Below are 26,532 nucleotides of genomic sequence, written 5' to 3'. Positions count from 1 at the left end.
TGCCTGTGCGCAAACAAAAGTGACAATAGCATCATTGCAGTCGATCATCGCTTGTGTATGTATATTCAAAGCACCAGATAAACACTGGTTACTTGGTTAGTAAAGACATGTGACTGGCAAAGGTGCAGCTGATAAAGCGTGTGAAGCCGTCGGGCATTATTTTCATATATTCGTGTGTGCACTAACTGTGGTGACATGATTAACAGGATACCAAAAGTAAGTGCGTGTGGAAGTGATTGTATTGAGGATATTTGTGATGATAGTAATTTAGCTTTCTGCTTGTTCCGTAGACCATATCTGCTGACAACACTTTATGAATCGTTGTGTGTTAATAAGCTCACAATTCTAATATATAAACTCAGAGAGTATTCCTCTGCATGCGGCTTTTGCGGTAATGTTATTCAACATGTAGATTTCGTAACCGAAAATCTACGGAAATTCTTTTGTGGAGTGGTAGTGGTTCTCAAGCAGAAAAAATTTTAATTTCCTCTTAGCAAGTTTCATTATTTTCCGGTACACTTCATTTATAAATGAAGTGGTCAGTGTTTTTTGTTTTTCTTTTAATGTTATCTGTATGGCTTAGTCAGCATCCCAGAATATTGAGTTTCATGCTTATTTGTAGGGTTCGTCGGACATCGACATAATTAGGACAGTATTTATGTACTGTTTCGGCGTGATGATATTACCCGTGGCGACATTTTTTGGTGTTAAGTATGTGATTTTTAACGGTAAGTGGAAGAGGTGAATCATGTATTTCATTTATAATTTTGCTGTTTTCCTCATGCAATTTTATAATCACTGCAATCGAGCCGATTATCATGACGTAGCCATGTAATGCCTATTTAATTAATATTATACATTAGCATGTCACGGCTACAACATGCCACTACAGCGTCGTCCCGAACAATATAGTTGGTTTTCCTGCGAGGAAAAAGAAGTTGTGAAGACTTATCACTTCAAGACCTGTATTCAGAAGGACTGTAATGAAAGTACAGTGAAGAATGAATAGTTACATGTAGTGTATGCAATGTAAACCCATTGGAATGGCAGGAATTTGTTTTCTTTGATTTGATTCATGAAGTTCGTAAGCCTGTGGATAACAATAGGCATATAATGTGTGGCCTAGTATTTATGAATGAGGTATACATTTAGAGAAGAGAGTTGTTTGAACTGTCATTTGTCACAAAGGATGCTCCTCCTCTGTGTCATAGGGGTGATACCAAAGTGATTCTTACTGAAGGACACAATTGTGAATCAGATTCATTGCAGAACACTTTATCCAGCCACTAACCCAAACTAGCACAAAGCTTGATGGGTGGAATGGGCCACAAGATCTCCATACCTTTGTCCTGCTAAGCCCATATGAAATGCTTTCAGTGGAAGCCTAGCATTCATTTCATTTAGGTAAAATATTTGGTTCCCTGAAAACAGTGTTATCAGTACCAGTCGTAATCATTTAAACCCTTGTTAACACTATGCACTTGGGAGTGTCACTGTGTTGGTAACAAAATCTGAACTGCAAAATTTGTTAGTGTTCAGAGAAAAAACTGAAGGGTGTTAGTTTCTCGTACTTTTCAACAGAACTTATTTAAAAAATGACTTCCATAGAATATGAATTTTTGATACACTGATTGGATGTAGCAGCAATTACTAGTTAATTTGAAAAAGGAGGCATTTGTGCCCTGTCTGATGCTTTGTACGTTTGCTTTCATTTCCACTCTTGGATAGTACTCTTTCTTTTTTTCTCCTTTTCGTTTTTGATAAAATTTGGCAAGATGATACAAAATTGTGATTCTTTAGCTTTTCTTGGTTTACTGCATGATGAAATAGTTCATAGGTGAACAACCAGGTGTAAGTGTTCAATGGGCACAATATTTCAGCAGCCAACAGCATTGACATCATCAAGTGCACTGGTAAACTGATAACTTAGAAACTGACATGACACTTTCTCCCCTCCTTCTCCTCTTCCTGTACATCTACATAGATACTCAGCAAGCAACCATACGGTGTGTGATGGAGGGCACCCTGTACCACTACTTGTCATTTCCTTTGCTGTCGGTACTCACAAATAGAGTGAGGGAAAAACAACTGTCTGGATGCCTCCTTATGAGCCCTAATTTCTCGTATCTTATCTTCATGGACATTATGCACAATGTATGTTGGAGACAGTAGAAGCATCCAGCAGTCAACTTCTATTGCCGGTTCTCTAAATTTTCTCAGTTGTCTTTCTTAGAAAGAAGATTGCCTTCCTTCCAGGGATTCCCAAAGCATCTTTGTACCACTTACACGTTGTTCGAATGCACCAGTAACAAATCTAGCCATCCCCCTGTAAATTACTTCGATGTCTTCCTTCAATCCTACCCGATATGGATCCCAAACACTCAAGTGATACTCGAGAATAGGTCGCACCAGCAACCTTTACTCTCCTTTACATGTGAACCACTCTTCCTTAAAAATTCTCCCAGTAAACCAAAGTCAACCATTCACCTTCTCTACCGCAGTTCTCACATAGTCTTTTCACTTTACAGCTTTGCAACGTTATGCCCAGATATTTAAATGACTGGATTGTGTCAAATGGGACACTAGTAACACCGGCAGTTTAAAACTGTGTGCCCGACCGAGAGTCGAACTCGGGACCTTTGCCTTTCTCAGAAGTAAAGCTGTGAGTACCAGGCGTGAGTCGTGCTTCAGTAGCTCAGATGGTAGAGCACTTGCCCGCGAAAGGCAAAGGTCCCGAGTTCGAGTCTCGGTCGGGCACACAGTTTTAATCTGCCAGGAAGTTTCAAATCAGCACACACTCCGCTGCAGAGTGAAAATCTCATTCTGGACTAGTAATACCATCTCCAAACATTACTCAGCAGTTTAAATTTGTCTCCAACCGGTATTGCATGATCAGTTTATTTGCATTATTGACCGTAGACTTTGTTCGAATGGCTCTTTCACTGTCACAGCAGAATTGGGTGACCAGTAAAACATCGAACAATTAACTTGATTTCATCTACACGTGCTACAAGCAACCAGATGACTTCACTGTCACACTCAACTTGGACCTCAACAGAGACAATATTTTTGTGAACTGCATGGACACTCCTCCTCATGTGGCCTCTCATCTGTCTTTTCCTATATATGTTCCATGACTGGCTAAATATCTCAGAGCTTTCCTCTTCAGATTTGAACCTGCTCTTGGTTCAGAGAATAATTTGAATGTGGGAACTTTCCTCCTCCTCCTCCCCCCCTCCCTCCCCCCCTCCAGTTTGATGTGCTGTGGTGTCGGAGATCTCCATCAGACATCTCTCCTCCCCCTATCAAGTTGAACCATCCTAGGTTCCTGCCCAGGTATGCATAATGGCAGCACATCTGCTGTTCCTGTGCCTGCCATGAAGTCAGTTCACTGTGCGATATCTCTATCTTCTTCACTGTGTGGCAGATTGAAGGAAGGGATGGAAGAAACAGAAGTTCTGCGATGGCCCCTAAGCGGCCAGTTCATCAGCGCACCTGATGATGGCAACATGGTCACTTGCTGAAATATTGTGCTGTTGGACACTGACATCTGTCTGTCCAACGATGACCTATTTGGTTTGGTAAAAAATAGTGAATTTCGCTTCCCATTCCGAAATAAAGCTTCAACTTCTTGGTAGCTGATACCTTGAATTAATTTTTGCCTAATATATTCTATACCAAACAGAAGAGGATCGTACAAAAAGTCTAGAAGACATGAAAAACACTTTTGTATACAAACATTATGAATTATTGTGTTGGGCTGTATATTAAATTGATAAATGAAATCATTTGTGTAGGTGATAATTTGTTTATGTAAGTTTTACATACAACAGTGTTTGAAATCTTGTGTTTTCAGTACAAAGTTAGTGTTATTTATATGCTAGGTCTGTAAATGTCACAAGGCACACAATCCTTAGGGTGCTTAAAAATCACAGTTTCAGACAACTGTTAGCTATTATAGTAGTATCTATGTGTCAAAAATTTTTTGTATTATTCCTGTATTACTGCGTGACCAGTTTCAAAAGCACGTTTCTCATATTTGAATGCACATTGTTAGAAATGAGAAAAGTAGGCTTGAGACCAATAATACAGTATTAAAGTAAATGAGCTAACTATGGAGGAATATATGTAACATTTGTCATGTATGTGAGTGTGTATCCAATATGGTATTCATGAAACTGGTATACTGTAATTACATTTTTTAAAAGTAGGGAATTAGGGAAGCGTATTGTGGAAACGCCAACTTCCAGTGTATATGAATGGCAACGATGTTGTCAATACATACAAGTGCCAGCAAATGCGAACAGAAATAAAAATTGCACAAGAACATCTCACTCCAACAATAAAATTAGACTAACAGAACAACCGTGGGAAATAGGGGGTGTAGGGTGGGGACAAGCTAAATATATAATAATACAAAACACTGCACCATCCCAAAACAAATATTATGCAAGACATAGAGCTACAGCCACAAAACCAACAGGAATTGTACACTTCACTTGACTCGTATAGCTCAAATGAGGTCCACAATACCAGAAACCAAAATCTGCAGTTCCAAAAAGTGGAATCGGACATTTCACTTGACATATATAGTTCAAGCACAACTCTAGATACCTACTGGCAACCCACAAACCATTAAATAACTCACAAAACACCACTGAAACCAAAACCCAATCAGCAAAAAAATAAATGTTGATTCAATCAATTAAAACACAACCGAAATACCATGAATATAAAACAGACAAAACTTCACAATTTGCCAAAACATAAACAAAGAAAGGAAAAAACTATGTAACAACTCCCTGAAAACAAAGCAAACCCTTCCAAATCCACGTTACAGCACTAACTGCCCAAATCCAAGTAAACCCACATTATCACAGTGATAGCCAAGACTTAAATGAGCCCAGTACCACACCTTAAACTCAACTCATCAGCATCCACAACAATAGAGCACCATCAGGTACAACAACATGGCATCAACAAAGACGTACCAACTCAAAAACACCACACAACAGTGACGTCACACAGTGCACCATTCCATCATGGGTCAAAGAAGACAGGTGGAATCAGACACTTCCAATGACCCCAAAGTTGTCCTTCAAATTAAAAGTTCAATTCTTTGCAACAGAAACAACATTGCTGAATGTATGTTTTCCCCACTATGTATGTAACAATACAATGTAAAACACTGATATGATAATTATGATAATAGACATAAATTATGCATCCAGTGATATTATCTCCTTTCAGGTTTCCTGTCTGATGACTCTATCAAGGCTAATGTGTATTCAGCGATAACTGCAGTAATAGTACTTCACATTTCATTGGTGTTTTTCATAATCAAAGCATATTCAGAGACTGAACCTCCTAAGCCTGTTACCAAACGGGATTAAAGGTGATGCCCATTTTTTGTCAATCTTCTGATTCATGTAGAAATTTAAATTATTCATCAAAATTTAATAGTTGAAGGCTTTATCAGTATTTATTTGGTGACAGTTGTGTGATTTTCTTACTTGCTGTGTGAATAATTTATGTAATGATTCTTTATTGTCTCTCTAGTTGTGAAGGTAATGTAAGATGAGAAAGTGGTAAAATGCATTTTTATATATAGTGCAATATAAACACAATTTGTGATACTTTCGTCTTATTTCTTGAATAATCATTCCTCTGATGTAATAATTTTTGTTATGCATCAACCTGACTTACATTTTTCAGGTATATCTTTTTCTTACAAGCAATTTCAGTTCAGTTTTTTATTAGAAGAAAGAAAACTTTACAAAAGTTGTAAATGGGATAAGATGTACTGGTGGGTGAAGACAAAACCATACATTACTTCCTTTTTTCGTTCTGGGAGTCCTCTACTTTTGAACTTGTCAGGTTTTTAATTCTGTGGAATGATTCTGTAAAACTAATTCTGTGCTGAGATTCATTGCTGATAATAGGATAACATGCTTGTTGAGGTGTCTTTTGCACAGGCAAAAATATGGCAATTTGGTAAAATTCTCATTGAGGCTGCTGTTTCTAGAATCATTCATTCAAACATGATTAGTTTGTGCTTAATGTGTTAATTATTCTGCAATATGAATGCCAGGCTAGTTACTACAAGCCATTTAAAATATGCTTCAGTGTGCATACAGTCCTGAAATAATGAATGACAGGAAACTGATATGGTAATTTAAGGTAACAGGGAGTGGAACATCATCAACAAGCATGGACATGTATTGAATCATTGGAATAAATAAAAAACCATAAAAAGAGTTAAAAACCTTTTACAGTGAGTAATTTATTGACTTAGTGAAAAGAGTTTTGAACGTGTAACATTAAGCCCACATTATACAGCATTACAACTGGAAGACGTGTATCAAAAGGTGCCATATTTTATGCACTATAAGACGCACTTTCTTCTTCGAAAAATTTCCTCAAAAATTCAGGTGTATCTTATACTTGAAATTAATATAAAAATGTCCAGAGTTTCATTTACAATTCCCACCAGTCTTAAAAATGGCTGTATGTTCGAAGCCGCAGGAAAACACTCTCTATCTGGCAGCATTGGATTCAACTGGCAGCAGCAGTGCACCGATGAGATGAACATGAGTTGCAGGGATTCACAAGCTTGCTAACACTGTCTCCCTCCCACCCTGCCATCACAAACCCAGATCACTGTCTAGCCTAGGTGTCAATGCAGTCTTAAGGCGCCAGTGAACTTGAATTGAAAGTGATTTGTGTTATTGGTAACAGTAGAATATTTTTGTTAGTAGCTAATTACATAATGGAAAACAATAAAAGATATTCATGTGATGAAAGCTATAAATAAGAAGTAAAAGCATATGCAGAACAACATGGAAACAGGGCAGATGAGCAGTATTCTGGCTCCCCGGCCAATAGAAAAAGCCATTCGCAATTGGAGGACTAATAAAGAAGGGCAAAAAAAAATTAAGACCAAATGTGTAAAAACAGGATTGAATGCAAAATGGCCAAAACTAAGAGATGAAATATGGAAATGGATTCAGGGACACTGTCAAAATGGCATTAGAATTAGTACAAAAATGACTAAAGTACATAGTTGTAAGGTAGCACTACAGTGCAGCTTCGAAAGAAAGCCAGTGTGGAACTAAGCCAAATAGTGCATATGGATGAAACTCCTCTGTTATTTGATGTGCCGAGTAAAAGAACTGTTGCTATGAAAGGTGCTAAAACTGTAACTATAAAAACAAGTGGACATGAAAAAAGACACTACACTTTTTTCCTTTCATGTTGTGCTGACGGTACTAAACTTAATCCAATTATCATTTTCAAGTGCAAAACAGTGCCAAAACCTGAAATACTACCAGTTGTTGTTGATGTGCAAGACAAGGGCTCGATGGATGAGGCTGGTATGAAATAGTGGATTAACATTGTGTGAGACTAATGACCTAAGCAGTTGAGTCCCATAGTGCTCAGAGCCACAGTGTGTGAGAAGAAGTAATTGTGCTTTATTGAAGAAGAGTTGTCATCTTATTTGGTAGTCATTTGAAAAATTCTGTGAAAGAGAAACTGTGACAGGTAAATACAGAGCTTGCAGTTATTCCAGGAGGGCTTACTTCACAATTGCAACCTCTCGATGTCTCTATAAATAAACCATTTAAAATGTATATGACAGAGGAATGGAACAAATGGATGAAACCCAACATTAATTCACACTGAAGGGAGCTGTAAAATGACCTACAATCAAACAAGTGTGTCACTGGATAAAAGAGTCATGGTCTACAGTGATAGAAGTTATTGCCTAGTTACAAACCCTGTGTTCTCCCATCTGGCACCTATAGCCCTGTTCTTGTTACCCCTCACTCCATGAAGGACATGGTCACAGCCATGCGACCTACAATTCAACTCTGAGGTTGTGAAATATCCAAGTATCAAGGTAGCATGCATCCCCCCATCCAGCTCTGCAACAAGCCATCAAACTCTCTAGCCACTAGCTACACAACCTGTAGTTCAGAAAGGACAGGAGGAGTACTTCTGTGGAGGCTTCCTCTGTGCCTCCAGCCAAACACCACCTGAGTCTTCTTCTAACTGAAAAGCCTCGAAGAGATCCACCAAAGGCAAATGGTCTTCTCCTTTGGCGACTCGAAGATCCTCTTTGATGGTGTCACCACGTGATACCTTAGCCCGGCTGGCCTCCGTGTCACCAATGCACATCACCAACTGTTTTTCAGCATTGGACTCAAGAAAGCCGATGCTTCTATGGACCCCATGGAGCAGGATCCTCCTGCTTCTGTGCCCTGTAGTAGCGACTCTTCACAGGCTATCACTCGCCAGCCACCGAGATGACACCCCTACATCTCATCATCATGACTCTCCTCCAATGGAACGTTCATGGCCTTCGGTCCCACAAAGAGGATTTATGACTGCAGCGTCCCCTTTTATTCTGTCTTCAAGAAACGAAATTGTGCCTTCAAGACTGCTTTGAGCTTTCACATTTCTTACGGGTTCGTTTTGACCTTCCCCCTGAGGGTGCCATTCCATCTCATGCTGCTCAAAAGGAGCCGACATTCATAGTTAACCTATCTCCCTGACTATCCATATTCAAGCTGTTGCAGTTCGCCTTTTCCTTCCGCACCTGACTTTTTCCCTATATTTATGTTCCTCCATCGGGTGATGCTGAGGGGATTAGATTAGGAAATGAGACACTTAAAGTAGTAAAGGAGTTTTGCTATTTAGGGAGTAAAATAACTGATGATGGTCGAAGTAGAGAGGATATAAAATGTAGACTGGCAATGGCAAGGAAATCGTTTCTGAAGAAGAGAAATTTGTTAACATCGAGTATAGATTTAAGTGTCAGGAAGTCATTTCTGAAAGTATTTGTATGGAGTGTAGCCATGTATGGAAGTGAAACATGGACGGTAAATAGTTTGGACAAGAAGAGAATAGAAGCTTTCGAAATGTGGTGCTACAGAAGAATGCTGAAGATAAGGTGGGTAGATCACGTAACTAATGAGGAGTTATTGAATAGGATTGGGGAGAAGAGAAGTTTGTGGCACAACTTGACTAGAAGAAGGGATCGGTTGGTAGGACATGTTTTGAGGCATCAAGGGATCACAAATTTAGCATTTGAGGGCAGTGTGGTGGGTAAAAATCATAGAGGGAGACCTAGAGATCAATACACTAAGCAGATTCAGAATGATGTAGGTTGCAGTAGGTACTGGGAGATGAAGAAGCTTGCACAGGATAGAGTAGCATGGAGAGCTGCATCAAACCAGTCTCAGGACTGAAGACCACAACAACAACATCATTTGATATCACCATGGCAGACTTCCATCAGCTTATTGGGCAGCTACCTCCCCTAGTTTTGCTAATCGGTGACTTTAATGTGCGACATCCCCTGTGGTGTTCTCCCAGGACCTGTCAGAGAGGTGCACTCTTGGCTGACCTTCTTACCCAGCTTAACCTCTACTGCCTTAAGACAGCGCACCCACTTTCCTTTCCGACTCCTCTGACACCTACTCCCATTTGGACCTATCCTTCTGCACTGCCCAGCTTGCCCATTGTCTTGAGTGGTATGTTCTTCCTGACATCTACTCGAGTGACTGTTTCCCGTGTGCTATCCATTGGCTGACTCCTCCCCCATCTACGTCCACACCCAAATGGCAGCTTACTGAGGCTAACTGGCAGCTTCACTCCTCCCTGGCAACCTTCGAAGAACAAGATTTCCCCAGTTGTGATAACCAGGTGGAATATCTCACAAGTGTTACCAGGTAGGATTGACGGAGGACATCGGAAAAGTGCAAAGAAGGGCAGCTCGTTTCATGTTATCGCGCCATAGGGGTGAGAGTGTCACTTATACGATACCCAAGCTGGGGTGGCAGTCACCGAAACAAAGGTGGTTTTCTTTGCAGTGAGATCTATTTACAAAATTTCAATCGCCAACTTTCTCTTTGGAATCTGAAAATACGAGGGTCACTCCGAAAGAATTGCACACTATTTTTGTAAAAATACAGTTTTCATTCTGCAAATGTGAAAGTTTTACAGTGTGTAGATTCATCCTGTTTTACAGTGTGTAGATTCATCCTTCCCGCTTGTTTTCAAACTTAGTTCAACCTGTTCTTGTGAGTGGTGCCGTCACAGCATGTCTTCAAGATGGCTGCTACACTTGACGTTTGCCAGAAGCAACGTGCTGTCATAGAATTCCTGTGCTGTGAAAACAAGACAGTGGGAAGCATCCACAAGGGTTCTCAGAACGTTTACATTGGCTCACAAAGAAACAAGAAAAACCGTATGCAGCAAACTTTTGGAACAGTGCGAGAATGGTGGAGATGAATTTCTGGGAAGAATTGTGAAAGGTGATGAAACATGGCTCCATCATTTTTCACCAGAGATGAAGAGACAATCAGTGGAGTGGCATCTTGCAAATTCACCCAAGAAAAAAAAAAAAAAAAATCAAAACCTCACCTTCTGCTGGAAAAGTTATGGCTACAGTGTTTTTCCATCCCGAAGGACTCTTGTTTGTGGACATAATACCAAGTGGAACCACCATAAATTCTGATGCATATGTGACGACACTGAAAAAACTTCAAGCTCGACTGAGTTGTGTTCGACCACATCGGCAAAAGCAGGATGTTTTGCTGTTGCACGACAATGCACGGCCATATGTCAGTCAAAAAAACTATGGAAACGATCACAGAACTTGAATGGACAACGCCTTACAATCCTGACCTGGCTCCATGTGACTATCACCTCTTTGGGAAACTGAAAGACTCTCTTGATGGAACAAGGTTTGAAGATTATGACTCCTTTGTGCACACTGCCAAACAGTGGCTCCAACAGGTTGGTCCAGAATTTTACCTTGCGGGTATACAGGCGCTGGTTCCAAGATGGCGTAAGGCAGTTGAGAGGGATGGAAATTATGTGGAGAAATGAAAATATTGTTCCTAAAGGATGTATCTACACACTGTAAAACTTTCAAAAATGTAGAATAAAAGATGGATTTAAAAGAAAAAAGAGTAGTGTGCTTTTCTTTTGGAGTGACCCTCGTATTTTGTTGACACCCTCCTACATAGGGAGAAATGATCATCATAATAAAATAACGAGAAATCAGGGCTCGAATGGAGAGATTTAGGTGATCCTTTTTCCCATGCGCCATTCAAGAGTGGAATGGTAGGGAAGTAGCATGAAAATGGTTTGATGAACCCTCTGCCAGGCACTTAAGCGTGAATTTCAGAGTAAGCATGTAGATGTATTGCTGCAGAATGTTCCATTCCTTGCACGTCCACTTTACCACGTCGTGTCCCAGTCCCGTGGTGGACTGAGGCATGCCACGATGCAATTTGTGCACGGAGACATGCTCTCCACGTTTTTAACAGTCATCCTACGATGGCAAACTGCACTCATAAACAGATGCATTCAAAGTGTTGTTGCGTTTTTCGGGATAGCAGAAGGGCTAGCTGGATTTTTATTCAGTAGTTCTTTTAACAGTTCCACCCTTTCCTCTGTTGTGTGAGCCAGCCTCTGATAGCTCTCTGGGACCAAGATCAATTGCCCAATTTCCAACCTTTGATAGTAGCAGATGATGTCATCTTGGACCCTATTACTATCTCCAACACCATGGGCTGCCATTTTGCGGATATTTCGAGCTCTTCCCACTATCACCCTGCCTTCCTTCTTCAGAAACGAGTGGGGGAGGCTCGGGCGATACCCTTCTCTCCTCCAAAACGTGAGGCTACAATGCCGCCTTTATTATGAGGGAACTAGATCATGCTCTCAGTTCATCCTGATCCTCCGCCTCAGGGCCAGACGCCGTCCACTTTCATATGTTTCTCTTGCGGGCAAACACTTTCTGCTTAACGCATACAACCGAATCTGGGCAGATGGCACATTTCCCGGACATTGGTGTGAAGCCACCGACATAACCATACCTAAGCCCAGTAAGGATAAAAACCTTCCTTCTAGCTACCGTCCCATCCCTCTTACCAGCTGCGCTTGCAAGGTGATGGAACGTATGATTCATGCCCGGCTGGTATGGTGGCTCTAGTCTTGCAGTTTACTGACGAATGCACAATGTGGATTTAGAGCGTGGCATTCAGCAGTTGACCATCATGTTACTTTGTCCACTCATGTCATGAATGGTTTTCTGTGGAAATTCCAGACTGTGACCGTGTATTTCAATGTGGAGAAGGCATACAACACCAACCGGAGGACTGGTATCCTCTGTACTTTTTACATGTGGGGCTTCCGTGACCACCTGTCCTGTTTCCTTCAGGAATTTTTAAAAGACAGAGTTTTCAAGTTGCATGTGTGTTCTGCCTTGTCAGACACCTTTATTAATATCGGCTTCCGGCAAACTGCCGAGTATTGACGGCCGAGCTCTTTGCCCTGTATCAGGCCACAGAGTACATCTGGCAACACAGTCTCATCAATTGTGTCCTCTGCTGAGGCCCACTCAAAGTCTATGTGCACTGTACACCGCCCATCGCTTAGTGCAGCGGGTCCAGGAAAACTGTCACTTGCTCACTCTTGGTGCAGCCAGTGTGATGTTTCTGTGGGATCCTGGGCATGTCAATCTGCCAGGAAACGAGGCAGCTGATGCTGCTGCCAAGGCTGCAGTCCTTGTACCTTAGCCCTTTAGTGTCTATATTCCCTCCGATGATCTCTGTTGCCATGTGTCAGGAGATGGTGTCCCTTTGGCAACGCCAATGGTCCTCCTGTCACGGGAATAAGCTCAGGATTAAGCCTCTCTCAGTGGCTTGGACAACCTCCTCTCAGTCCTTCCACCGGGAGGAGGTCATTTTAACTAGAATGCGTATTGGGCACTGCCTTTTTAGCCATTGTCATTTGATAAGTGGCACTAACCCACCACTTTGTACACATTGTGCCCAAGTTTTAACTGTCTGTCACTTATTGATGGAATGCCCATTTTTTAACTGTTTACATTCCTGCTTTGGTTTGCCATGTGAGTTATCAGTCGTTTTAGCAAATGACGCGCGGGCTGTCGACCACGTTTTACTTTTTATCCGCCAAAGCAATGTGGTGAAGGCCATTTAATTTTTAGTTTCGGGCCTCTGTTCTGTATGGTGGTTTTTTTTTTTTTTTTTTTTAGCCCTTTCTCCATGTGCCTGTTTTTAGCCGTCTTCTCTTATGCCAGTTGGGACGGATGTATAGTCGTTTTTTAACTCGTCTCTGTCTTCATGTTCTGTAGTTTTGATTTGGGTGCATATGACCCCAGTTGTTTTTTGCACCCTAAAGCAAAACAAACTAAACCTCAGTGTCTCTGTGAAGAAATATATTAAAGTGCATATGAAAGAGAAATGGAACAAATGGATGATGGGTGAAGCCCAACATGAATTTGTGCCAAAAGGAGATTCAAAACAACCTAAAAACAAATAAGTGTGTCAGTGGATAAAACAGACTTGGCCTAGAGGGAGAAAAGACATTATTGTTAAATCTTTCAAGAAGTGTGACATAAGTAATCCTCTTAATGACAGTGAAAACCATCTTATATATGAAGAGGACAGCAATGACAATGAGGAAGAAGAGGAAGAAAAAGAAGAAGAAAGTTCAGATGGTGGTTTTCAGGGGTTTTAAAGGCCAGTTTGGTTTTATAAACTATGCATTTTTTTAGTCTTCTTTGCATTGCAATAATAAAAATGGTAAACAAGTAATTTTTTTTGAAAAAAGTATTGCTTGAAAATTAAGGTGTGTCTTATAGTCTGTAAAATATGGTAGGTGTGCTTGCCTCCAGGGTGTGTTGACCACACACTGTGCAGAAGAGTTGCATCTTGGGACAGTAAAGTGAGGAGCAGCTTCAGCCTCCCTCAGGTACTGCAGTAGAAAAGGAAGCTGTGCATGGATGCTGCTAGCACCTTGCCAACTTTAGTGTCAAGTAGTAGATGCAGTGCCACTCTATTTGTCAATATTAGTACTTCAAGCTTACTGTTTAAGTGTATAATCATTGTACAAATTACAAAATTTGGGTTGGTTTGTTTGGGGGAGGAGACCAGACAGCGAGGTCATCAGTCTCATCAGATTAGGGAAGGATGGGGAAGGAAGTTGGCCATGCCCTTTCGAAGGAACCATCCCAGCATTTGCCTGGTGTGATTTAGGGAAATCACGAAAACCTAAATCAGGATGGCCGGACACGGAATTGAACCGTCGTCCTCCTGAATGAGAGTTCAGTGTGCTAGCCACTGCGCCACCTCGCTCGGTCCACAAAATTTGGCATGCTGCTTTACATACTCAGCAAATAAAATCATTAAACCAACACATCACCCATTTTGGAGAGTTGGACTTAGTACGAGCTACTCACAGAATGCTAAAGATCAAGGGCTATAGTTTTAGTGGAGATGAAGAAGCAGTGGCAGACAGAACTGATGTTTCAGCACATCTAAAGTTTGTGTGGGTGTCGTAAGAAACTCGTATCTTCATGAAGATCGATGTGAAAGCATCTGAAACCAGTAACTGGTAGTGTTTAGTAAAGTTTTTCAAAGCATGAGACAGTGTATGCTTACTGCATGCATCATTCTTAACTGTTATTACCTCAGACTTGCTGTTCAAGTGACTCAGATTGTGTTAATTTATGAGAATGCTGATTTCTGTGCAGTGTGATACAAACACTACAGGACAAATGTATTTTGCTAGCATTGCCAGCCAGTGTTAACAGGCAAATTCTATTTTACTCCTCAAAAGAGGTGCTTGTAAAACTGGTATTGCACCAACATTTATTAACAAAAATACAATGATATGGGATCAGATGTAATTTGATAATGGAATTAGGATTTCTTGCATCCTCCCCACCATCATTTTATCATGGCAGTAGAGCTGCCGACAGAAGTACAAGTAACTTTAGTGCACCAGGGAAGTAAGTGTTCTGGAACTAGAGATGGGCAAAACCCTTCTTTTCAGAGATCAGATTGCAACTGCTCATTCACTGCAATGAACTACCTCTTTTTCATGACTAACCACTCATCATTCACTCACAAAAATACGTAGAAGAAAGTCACCTTGCCTCTTTAATTCAGGCCATTATACCTATAGAAAGAGAAATAATAAGTTTATGTCCCTAGTAGTTTTGAAATTTAAATCATCTGCATTCCATCTGCTGTAAAAATTAAAAATATTACAACAGAATCCTAAATACTTTTATCAAGTGCAAAGATTTTAAAAATAAGACTATTTCTTGTTAGTTTTCATATTTTCATTGCAGATAAAATATAAAATAAGAAGTGTAGCATAATTTTAAGTAATTTATATGCCTGAGATAAATATTCATCTAGTTTGATAATCCCAGTACATGACTTCATTGGAGTTGAGAACACATTCCAGACAGTTGTTAATATCTTACCCACAACCGCAAAGGGATCTAATCTGTTTATACCTTCAGGGAAAACAGAAGTTACGACTTTCAGGGGTCAGAAGCCAACTCCCAGCAAAATAATAATAAATGATCAGAAAATAGAATGTATACTCATTCAGTCTCTTGGGAAATATTATCTCATTTGTGACAGAAATGTGTAGAACCTTCACAGTTAAAGTAAGAAAGGAAAATCTAACCAAGTTCTACAAAATGGTGTCAAAACCATGACAAAAAGCTTTCATAAGCAGGTGAAGGCATACAGAAACAACTGAATGGACTATGCCAAAACAATGGAAAGCTGATAGAAGACCTGAATTATTGATAAATTATAACACAGTTTGCATAAGATCTGTAGGAAGATGGAGAAAAGGGTGGAAAGATTAATAATTTCAACCAAGAGGGTGTAACAGGTAAGTGCCTAACACTTGGAGGTAAAAGACGATGATATCTTATGTAAAAAATATTAAGATTTTTTTAGTAACTGACCTGATATAAGAATTGATCTGAAAGCATTTATCTGATCATATGTGTAAAAATAATTAAGTGAATACATACAGTTATTATGATCAAGAATAACATCCGGTAAAGCCAAACATAGCTGGAGAGGCACTGAGTCAAGGAAGAAAAGTACAAGCTAAATCAGTGGGTTGGCTAACAGCACAGAGAGCAGAATGACTCCAGAGTTGCTTTTTAATACACTCCGTGCAATCTCCCCCCTCCCCCTCTCCCCTCCCCATCTCCCCTCCCCCTCTTGCTCTCCCCCTCTCCCTCTCCCCCTCTCCCATCTCCCCCCTCCCCCTCTCCCCCCCCCCCCCCTGACTGCAGACTAAAACTACATCTGGCATGAGCAGCAACCTCCTGAAGTGGGTAGTGAGGATTAGAAGGTGGCATGGAGAGTGGATAGCAGGGTTTAGGAGAAGGCATGGGGTGGGGAGGGATGGCAGGGTAGGAGTGAGGGAAGATGCTGTGTTGCCTGTAGGAGTGTGCAGGGACATGATGGGATCAGGATGGGCTGCTAGGTGCAGTTGGAAGGCTGTGCTGGAGTGGGAGCAGTAGAGAGGGAAAGAAGGCATGTGGAGTATTGGAAGGGGATCAGGGAAAGGCTATAGGCATTCCATGGAATAGAAGGCATATGGAGTATTTTTGCTCCTTTTTTTGTGCTTCGTGCTGTTGTATGATCTTGGTAACGGTGTTTGTGCTTTGGCCATATAGATGCTAAAGTTCCACAGAATCATTACAGCAAATGCTCTATATTCGAAATTTTCAGTGTGATTCTCAGATTCTTGAAACATTTATCGAAATAATTGTGTATTTTGTAGTGCAACATTCAGTGTCAGCAGTAACTTAAGACATATTAATATGAAACATGTAAGTAATGCTGTTGTGAAGGTCATGTTCAATAATTGTGATTATGCCACTTGCAGACATGAAAATTTCAGGCGAGATAACCGCAAACATCAAAATGTCTGTGAAGACATGACTATTACAAATTGTCCGTAGTTATCTCAGATTTATCACCTTAATTGCAGTGTTACAGAAAGTTACTAAAAGGATAGAGATTTTAAAACTCGATGTTTAGAAAAAGAATCAGAAAAGGCACTGTTTACATTCCAATAATTATATGCTACTAAAATGTTTTACAAATGGTAATAATTCCTTTCCTGAGTACAAGTAAACCTCTCTTTGCTTCAGACAATGGAAAGAGTAACTGAACAGTGAGAACCTGTGGTAAAATTTTTCATTGAGAAAGCTTAAAGTATAAACAGCTCTCACTTAAGTAGAATACACTCCATTCTAAATGATCCAGTTACTAAACCATGTCTTCTTTTTTTGCATTATACTCTTCCATTATTTACAAAAGCAAATGTATTCCTTCAGAAAGAAGAGCCAGTAACTCTTAAGTTACCTAGCACCCTAAATATCTTATTTAAAGATTTGGTTATGAGATTTATCAAACCTTCTGCAGTATGTGATTCTTGTTGTCTGCTGGAAACGAAATTTCGAAAAATATAAAAAAAAAGGAGATAAAGATATTATTATTGCTGTAAACACTAGAAGCTACTATTCGTCATACCAAGTTTGAAAAGTATGTTGTAAAATTTTATGAAGATATCAGAAGTTTTTCATCAACTCGTGTAGTTACACCAAAGAAAAACTTGGACATTATGGATATTGGATTTACGACAGTATATCTTTTACATCAGTTGTGAAGTTCAGCGAGCTCTTTCCCAATGTCCTGAGTGAAAAATATGTGTGTAAAAAAAAAATTAGAATTGGAGTTTTCAGTATACCAGTTTGATGACTTTCAAAGAGTAGATAAAAAGTATCCATTGGTGAGCAAGCTTATGATTGCATTAGTGCTTTTTCATCGCAGTAATACTACCTGTGAGAGAGTTTTCAGTATTGTTTTTCCTAACACTACTGAATTTCAATCTTGTATGAATATAGAAACTTTAAGTGCTATGATGATCAGTAAAATGAGCCATTTGTCTTCAGGAAGAGCATGTCACCAAAGTAATTTCACAGTAAATACCGCTCAAGAGAAAATTATCTTCAGTCACCAATGAAAATTAGTATTGTATTTAATAATACAAGTGGATTGTTTCCATGCTTCGTTTTCATTAATAATTTTAGAGATACGTGTATGTTAATTTTGCAGTATATGAAAATTACATAAATGTTGCTAAAACAACCTTGAATATACTAAACTAATTTATAGCATTTTCCACTTCACCTGAGTTTTTCATTTACAATTGTTTTCATTCCTGAAAAATCTTCATTTAGGGTCGGAAAGTGTCTAAAACACAGTGTTGAAGACCTAATAAGCATCTCCATATTTGCCACTTGATTACCTATAGCCTTTCCTCAAGGGTGGCAGTTAGGTGAAGATTGTGTCCACTATGTAAATATAAATGTGCAGTGTGTCAACATTACTCTGTTCATACCAAGATTCCCATAGTTCATGAAATTTTTCTATTCTCCAATGAAGACAAATTTGACTCTCTGAATCATATCGTATGCAGATTGGAACACGACAGTAGAGTTGCAGATAGCAGACTCAAATCACACTTTCTGCAGCCATAATAATGTTTACAAACACAGAGGAACAAACAGGTCTTTTACTTGATGGAGAAATACACCCATGATAGGGGCAGGTGACTATTCAGATTTGGCACAACTTTAAAATACAGAAAAGTCTCGATCGCACGATTCTTTATTAAGCATTATGCATTTCAAAATTTCATCAGACTGAAGCTGTGGAATGAAGTGTACAAGAAAATTAACAATAGCAAATACATATGCAATAGCATATGTTGTTGTTGTGGTCTTCAGACCTGAGACTGGTTTGATGCAGCTCTCCATGCTACTCTATCCTGTGCAAGATTCTTCATCTCCCAGTAACTACTGCAACCTACATCCTTCTGAATCTGCTTACTGTATTCATCTCTTGGTCTCCCTCTATGATTTTTACCCTCCAAGCTGCCCTCCAATACTAAATTGGTGATCCCTTGATGCCTCAGAACATGTCCTACCAACCGATCCCTTCTTCTAGTCAAGTTGTGGCACAAATTTCTCTTCTCCCCAATCCTATTAAATACCTCCTCATTAGTTATGTGATCTATCCATCTAATCTTCAGCATTCTTCTGTAGCACCACATTTCAAAAGCTTCTATTCTCTTCTTGTCCAAACTATTTATCGTCCATGTTTCACTTCCATACAAATACTTTCAGAAACGACTTCCTGACACTTAAGTCTATACTCAATGTAAACAAATTTCCCTTCTTCAGAAACGCTTTCCTTGCCATTGCCAGTCTACATTTTATATTGTCTCTACTTCGACCATCATCAGTTATTTTGCTCCCCAAATAGCAAAACTCCTTTACTACTTTAAGTGTCTCATTTCCTAATCTAATTCCCTCAGCATCACCCGACTTAATTCGACTACATTCCATTATCCTCGTTTTACTTTTGTTGATGTTCATCTTATACCCTCCTTTCAAGACACTGTCCATTCCGTTCAACTGCTCTTTCAAGTCCTTTGCTGTCTCTGACATAACTACAATGTCATCTGCAAACCTCAAAGTTTTTATTTCTTCTCCATGGATTTTAATACCTACTCCGAATTTTTCTTTTGTTTCCTTCACTGCTTGCTCAATATACAGATTGAATAACATCGGGGAGAGGCTGCAACCCTGTCTCACTCCCTTCCCAACCACTGCTTCCCTTTCGTGTCCCTCGACTCTTATAACTGCCATCTGGTTTCTGTACAAATTGTAAATAGCCTTTCGCTCCCTGTATTTTACCCCTGCTACCTTCAGAATTTGAAAGAGAGTATTCCAGTCAACATTGTCAAAAGCTTTCTCTAAGTCTACAAATACTAGAAACGTAGGTTTGCTTTTCCTTAATCTAGCTTCTAAGATAAGTCGTAGGGTCAGTATTGCCTCACGTGTTCCAGTATTTCTACGGAATCCAAACTGATCTTCCCCAAGGTCGGCTTCTACTAGTTTTTCCATTCGTCTGTAAAGAATTCGTGTTAGTGTTTTGCAGCCGTGACTTATTAAACTGATAGTTCGGTAATTTTCACATCTGTCAACACCTGCTTTCTTTGGGATTGGAATTATTATATTCTTCTTGAATTCTGAGGGTATTTCACCTGTCTCGTACATCTTGCTCACCAGATGGTAGAATTTTGTCAGGGCTGGCTCTCCCAAGGCTGTCAGTAGTTCTAATGGAATGTTGTCTACTCCCGGGGCCTTGTTTCGACTCAGGTCTGCATCTAAATATTATAACCACTATTTCAGCATTACGGTTGTCGAGGCATCAGTTCTCCCCCCCTCCCCCAACCAATGATCTTAACTTTATATCCTCAATCACAATATGCTAAGATATTTTTTGGATGTTCTTATAGGTATACTTCAAGCTGAGCTGTTACACATTTCTGATATCATACTTTTACATTTTTTAATATAAATATTGTATTAATGTATTTGACTGGATTAGAGAAAAGCTGAGTAGTCGCAAACCAACAGATACTAGTTGTTTTTGGTGCACTTATTCCAAATGACATGTTTCGCACTCTGCCAGTCGTCAGATGTCGGTTTCATAGCAAAAATAAATTTGACAGCTTGTTCCTTACTCACACATTCATGAACCAAAAGGTGTTACATATAATTTTTTTAACAGGGAGGGGAATGTTGATCATGAGAAGTCCTTTTCTAAATTCCAATCAGTTATGTTATGAATTATTGTCGCAAACCTCTACTGGCAGTTTCAGGCTAACATACGGAAAATTGTAATATTTTATTTCAAATTGTTGCCACTCGCCTAGGCTATCTAAGTGGTTATATTGTGTCATCCATTGTTTGTTCGACTAGTGTAAATGATTAGTGTTTCTCATACTCGTGTAAAATTTCTTTTTATGATTGTTGTGAACTGATAACAGCTGGACAGATATGATCTAACACTAAGGTAAAAATTTTCAAAAATCCTGTTTCATTGTATAATAGTTCTTTTATTTCAAGTTGTTGCCACTAATCTGGGCTCATCTAAATGATTATGTTATTTAGTACATGTTTGTCGATTGTAGTATGACTGTATTTGGTGATACTTATGTAACATTTTATTTAGTGATGGTTGTAAACATGTTCCCTCAAAAGTTATATTTTATTTATTACCTCTATTGATTTTATGTTTATATTGTACCACACCAGTTATTGGTTGCAGTTGTCTTCTGTTCTGATTACTGACTAAAATCTCTGGGTAACATTGTTCCAAACGTTACCTAACGATGCACATTTCATGCTGGTAGTATACGAGTTTCTCTTCCATAAAAGTAACATAAATGTATTTTTAACAAATTATTCACAAGGTTCTGACTTTTACATAATTACAATGCATAGAAGTTTGTAAAGCTACTCATTGACTTGCTTTTTATGGTTAATGCTAGCGCCATCCACTGGCCTTCTTTTACTTCTTTGATAACTTAATTGCCACACTCAGTTTGACACTGGTTCTATTCAAATAGACAACAGCACTGTCAAATATGCCTACATGAGATGAGGTCTGTATTGTATTCAGTCGATGTGCTCACTTTCGTGAGCTTTTTACCAAAGTTTGATTTTAATGTAAGTACAATACTAATTGAAATTTCTGTATATTGGAATGTTCAGATGCATACTTACATTATTACGTACATGTTTGCTATCGTTAATTTTTGTGTACGCTTCGTTCCTCACCTTCAGTCTGATGATGAAATTTTGAAATGCATAACAGTTGATAAAGAATGGTGCGATCAAGACCTTTCTGTATTTCAGAGGTGGTGGGCAGTATGAAATTTGGAGTTTGCTGCTCAGTCAACAAGGACTTTAGATATCATTCAAGAGGTAGACTTACAGTTCCCTTCTGCACGACATATATCGGCCATCATTGAGAGCTAGTCCACTTAAAACTTTAAACAGAAGACAGAGAAGAAGTCACTAGGAAGATTTTCTGTGAAAATTATTTTCAGTGATATCCTTGATTACAAACAGTGAACTACAAAATGGTTGAGAAAAGATCTGTATGTTTTTGAGATTATAATTTCAGGTCTGAAGTGGTGAGGCACACAAATTACAGTATTAGTGTGGTATCATGAGTACATGACATGTTACAAGTAGGTTATATAGTGCAGGTCCACAAACATCAGAGATCAAAATCGAAGATTTATCTGCAGCTGCATAGTACAGATCCCATACAGATTATTATGAATGAGATGCAGACCAAGATGCTGAGTCAGTAAGACACTAACTGCATTTGGATGGACAACACACATGGATTAAATGCTATGGTTTTGAGCTAACAGCTTTTCTAGTACTGGTTGGTTTATGCCATCGTGCCTTCATATTTTGAAGTGGGTTTTGATCTTCCTCTTGTGGAAGTATTTTTAACAGTCACAAATGATGCTTTGGGAGATCCCCTTAAGTCAAACGTATTTGTTCGATATGGCAGAGGTATTTCACAGCACCTGGTCAAATGTCGTGGAGCTGTCAAAACACAAATTATAATGTTCTTGGCAGACTGACTGTGCTTGGAGGAAAAATTTCTCTAAGATCAAAGATTACGAGGAGTGACAACTTGATGAAAGCCAGGACTGGATTCTGCTGAGCCAAATGCATCTCTACTACCTGTGATATGAGCGGACTGCCAACTGCCATTTCAGTCATCCGCTCCAAAGAGAATCTGTGGGAGGCTGAAACTGGTGCTCACTGTATTGTTCTGAAACACAGGTGTGCAGGAGCAGGTGGCAGTGAGCTTTGGGTGGCCAGGGTGGCTAATGAGGCAACTTGACTCCTCCAAGACTCCAATAGTACAGTGTAATATGGCAAAATGTTCCACAGTACTTGCTCTAATTTGTCACTCGTTTACTTGCATTATTTCATACACTGTATATTCGACAGCCAGTGAGATTTGCCATCACAAACCTATGGCTTGGATGGACTGTGTGTTCTTGGTACCAACTTAGTTCATCTGTCAAACTAGTTCTCACAGTTACACAGTGGCATCAAATTTCTGTGCTAACAGAATTTGTCTCAATAAATTGAAAGGGATGGAAGGGAGGCTGCTCAGTAAAACAGAGTATGTGGGCAGTCCCAGTGCTATGAGGTTCATATAATAAGAGAAGTTGGGCAAAACAACAGTGCTTGGACAGGCAGATTAGAAGTCAAGAGTAAGAAGTATGAAAAGCTAGAAAACTAACAAAGGGGCATTACGGACTGCTCTGCCCACTTTGATTTTCTGCATTCTTACAAGATTTGAATATCAGTGCCTGGAGCTCAATTTCCTAACGGAGTATGACGCTTGTCTCAAACGAATTTTTAAAAAAATCGTCATTTGAAGTTGCTAAGTGTAAGGAATTTCAAAATAGCAAACATACAAGGGGTAGTCAAATGAAAATGTGACAGATAACAAATAGTAAGCAAACAGTTTGTTATTTCAGTTTAAAAAGTATTTGTTATTTCAGTTTAAAAAGTATTTGTTATTTCAAAAGTGATCACCATAACTGTTAATACTTCTATCCCACTGTGAGTCAAGAGAGTCGGTGCCTGCACCTCTTTATCAGAACTGTATTGATGGCCATGAATGTCTCTTCGAGACTCCAAATATGTGGAAATCGAACAGGGAGAGATCAGGTGGCCCACATGTTGCCAAGGCTGTTTCAAGTATGCTGCAGAAGTTTTGCTGGAAAGTCCTTACATGTCTTCCAGATAATCCCAATCTCTCCCCATGTGACTTCCACATTTTTGGAGCCCTGAAGAAAGACATTTGTGGTCATAGGTATGCTTGAGGTGAAAAGGTACACTCCTGAGTACAATCATGGTTCTGTAGACAACCCTAAACATTTCTCCATGAAGGCATTGACCATCTTATCTAGCAATGTGACAAATGTTTTAACAGTTATGGCAATTACATTTGAAATAATTAAAAGTTTACATGCTTTCTTACATCTGTCTCATTTCATTTGGCTGCCCCTTATAAGTGTCTGTTGTGTGATGTGTAGCATGAAGTCCTAGGTAAAGTCCCTGGCTCAAATCTCAGCCCAATAAATTTTCTTACTTAAATTACTCATTTATTAATAGATGAAAATTTCATCAACAAATATTGAATCGTAATTTTTAAATAAAAATAACAGCTTTTTATTTTTAGTTGCTGGTTGTATGAAAATAAACTATGAGACAGATGTGAATGTCTTTTTATTAAATGAAAAAATTATATACATCACTAATGCTATTTAATCTGTAGAAATAAAAAAAGTATTTTATTTTGTATTTGAGGTTTCACATTTGTTTACTGAATTTTAATTTATTGTGAACACTTCAGGCTATCAGTAATTACAAAACTGCTATTTTTTATATAATATTCAGTATTTGTTATTTACCATTTCCATTTGTCATTAAATGTGGAATTTAAATAAAAACACAATAAAAGTTACTGTTAGCGAAATTTGAACCAGCAATATTATATACTAGACTTTTACACGATGAAGTCAGCTGGCAAACTTTATGTTAATCAAATTGAATTTTTTTGTACTTAGCAGTGCTCAGAAATCCTCTAAGATTCAAAGGTTATTTTTTTCACATTTCTTTTTTTTTAAATTTTTACAATTGGGAGTAGTGCTTTGGGAAATTGGTGTCCAAACACTGACCTTCAAATCCTATAAACCTTAAGGAAATCGAAGGAGGCCAGAATATAAGGTCCTTGTAAGTAAAGTAATATTTTTTTAAATGTAGTTAATCATTCTAGTAATAATATGAAAAAGGATAAAATACGGGTAAAATGCAGGTAAGGCAGTTGGGTAGTATTAGATACGATAATGCGAGGCATGTTCAGAAAGTAATGTACTATGACCACAAAAGGTGGTGATTTTTGTTTATTGTGGGTTGGCAACACTGTGTGGTAGAGGAAGGACCCCATGACCATACCAAGCATCACAGAAACAAAACATAAACTCATATTGAAGTGTCCAGTTGTGTGAAAGTTCCCAGTATGAAATCTCGCCAAGTATGAGCTATATGCTGTGACCCACTTTCTACTCATAGAAGGAATAACATCTGCCCAAATTTTTTCATGAATCAGAGTGGTCTATGGCAAAGGTGCTATGAACAGAATGAGTGTTTTAAGTGTTGTAGGTAGTTTGGCAAAGGCAGAGCAAATGTTCATGATGAGCAGAGGGGTGGAAGACATTCCATTTTGACTGTTGAGTTGTTGCAAAAGATGGAGGCGACTGTTTGCAAAGACCACAGATTGACAATGGAGAAAATTTCTGCAAGGTTTCCACATATCTTCACAAGTCTCTTATACAAAATACATGAAGAAACTCTGGGATACTGGAAACTATGTGCAAGATGGATCCCAAAACAGCTGACAACATCACATTAAAAATTGGGTCAGTAGCACCTGTGAGATTCTCTTGCGACCTTAACTTGGAAGGTGAGGATTTTCTGAGTTCTTGTGTAACTGGAGATGAAACTTGGGTGGCTCATTACATGCCTGAAACAAAAAGACAGTCATCACAGTGGTGTCACACTAATTACCATCTGCCAAAAAATTCAAAACCACAGTTTTGGGTAAAAGAATCATGGCCTCATAGTTTTGGGATAGAAAAGGTCGAATTTCTGCCTCGGGGAGACAATCAATGCACAACAATATTGTGAGATCCTAAAAATCTCGAAAGGAGCATTCAAAACAAAAGTAGGGGAATGCTGGTGAGAGGACTGTGCGTGGTGCAAGACAACGTTCATCCTCACACAGCCTTAGCCACCAAGGCGCTCCTGGACTTCTTTGGGTGGGGCATTCTGAACCATCCCCTGTATTCCTCTCACTTGGTGCCTTCAGATTATCATCTTTTCTCCTCTCTGAAGGCACACGAGTGGAACTGAGTTTTCATTCGTTGAGTAGATGCACAAAGAGGCTCTGAAGTGGGAGTAGGAGCTAACAGGAGAGTTCTTTGAAGAGGACATAAAGAACTTCGTGCTACAACTTGTCACACGCATTGAACAGGATGGCGATTATATGGAAAAATAGTCCGCAAGCATTTTGACAATACCCTGTAATTTTTATTTATTTTTTTTTTCGTTTCAACAGTACTGTGTGTTTTTTGGAAAAATATAGCAATCTAGTACACATACTTTCTGAAAAAGCCTCACATTGCTTCAAGGATTGTATAATTTTATCTTGTGGAACAGACCATACCTCACTTAAAGAGAAGTTGATGCCTTTGCAAGCATAGAAATTTAAATTTCTTTGATTATGTTAGAAGTTTAAATTTTTTTGATTGTGTGATTCAGTACAGTGATGTCAGATATATATTAAGTGATACTTAACTGGCAGTGGTGAAAAAAAAGGTAGGCAGTTCAAGTGAACCTCCTACCTACAGGATAGAAAAAAGATTTGAAGTCAAGTGCTACTAAATTTGTGGATTCAATTTCTATGTTTCTGTACTCTTTTGTTATCTTGCTGGTATATTTTCCAAACTATTTCAAGTGTAATTGTTGAATCAAAATAAACTGCAGTGCTTTATCTTCTGTTGCAGGTATCTTCATTGTGTGGATAGAATGAGGAAGCAGGTGCCCATCAGATGATTGGTGATATGATGATAGATATTTTGCAAGCAATAAAATGTAACTGAGTGTGCATGTGTCATGCTGAACTACATCAGTTTCCATCAACA

General features: G+C 39.0%; 1 protein-coding gene across 1 annotated transcript; it reads left to right on the top strand.

Moving 5' to 3' along the window:
• On the top strand, nt 1–26,532 carry LOC126251368 (vacuolar ATPase assembly integral membrane protein VMA21 homolog). Its single transcript, XM_049951750.1, has 4 exons — nt 1–216; nt 623–728; nt 5,251–5,395; nt 26,395–26,532. Exons 1-3 carry the CDS (start codon nt 196–198, stop codon nt 5,391–5,393), a joined length of 270 nt encoding a protein of 89 aa, XP_049807707.1. The 5' UTR covers nt 1–195; the 3' UTR covers nt 5,394–5,395; nt 26,395–26,532.

This window comes from Schistocerca nitens, chromosome 4 (assembly GCF_023898315.1).
Source record: "Schistocerca nitens isolate TAMUIC-IGC-003100 chromosome 4, iqSchNite1.1, whole genome shotgun sequence".
NCBI classification, from domain to species: Eukaryota; Metazoa; Arthropoda; class Insecta; order Orthoptera; family Acrididae; genus Schistocerca; species Schistocerca nitens.
This window is presented reverse-complemented; position numbering and strand designations above follow the sequence as displayed.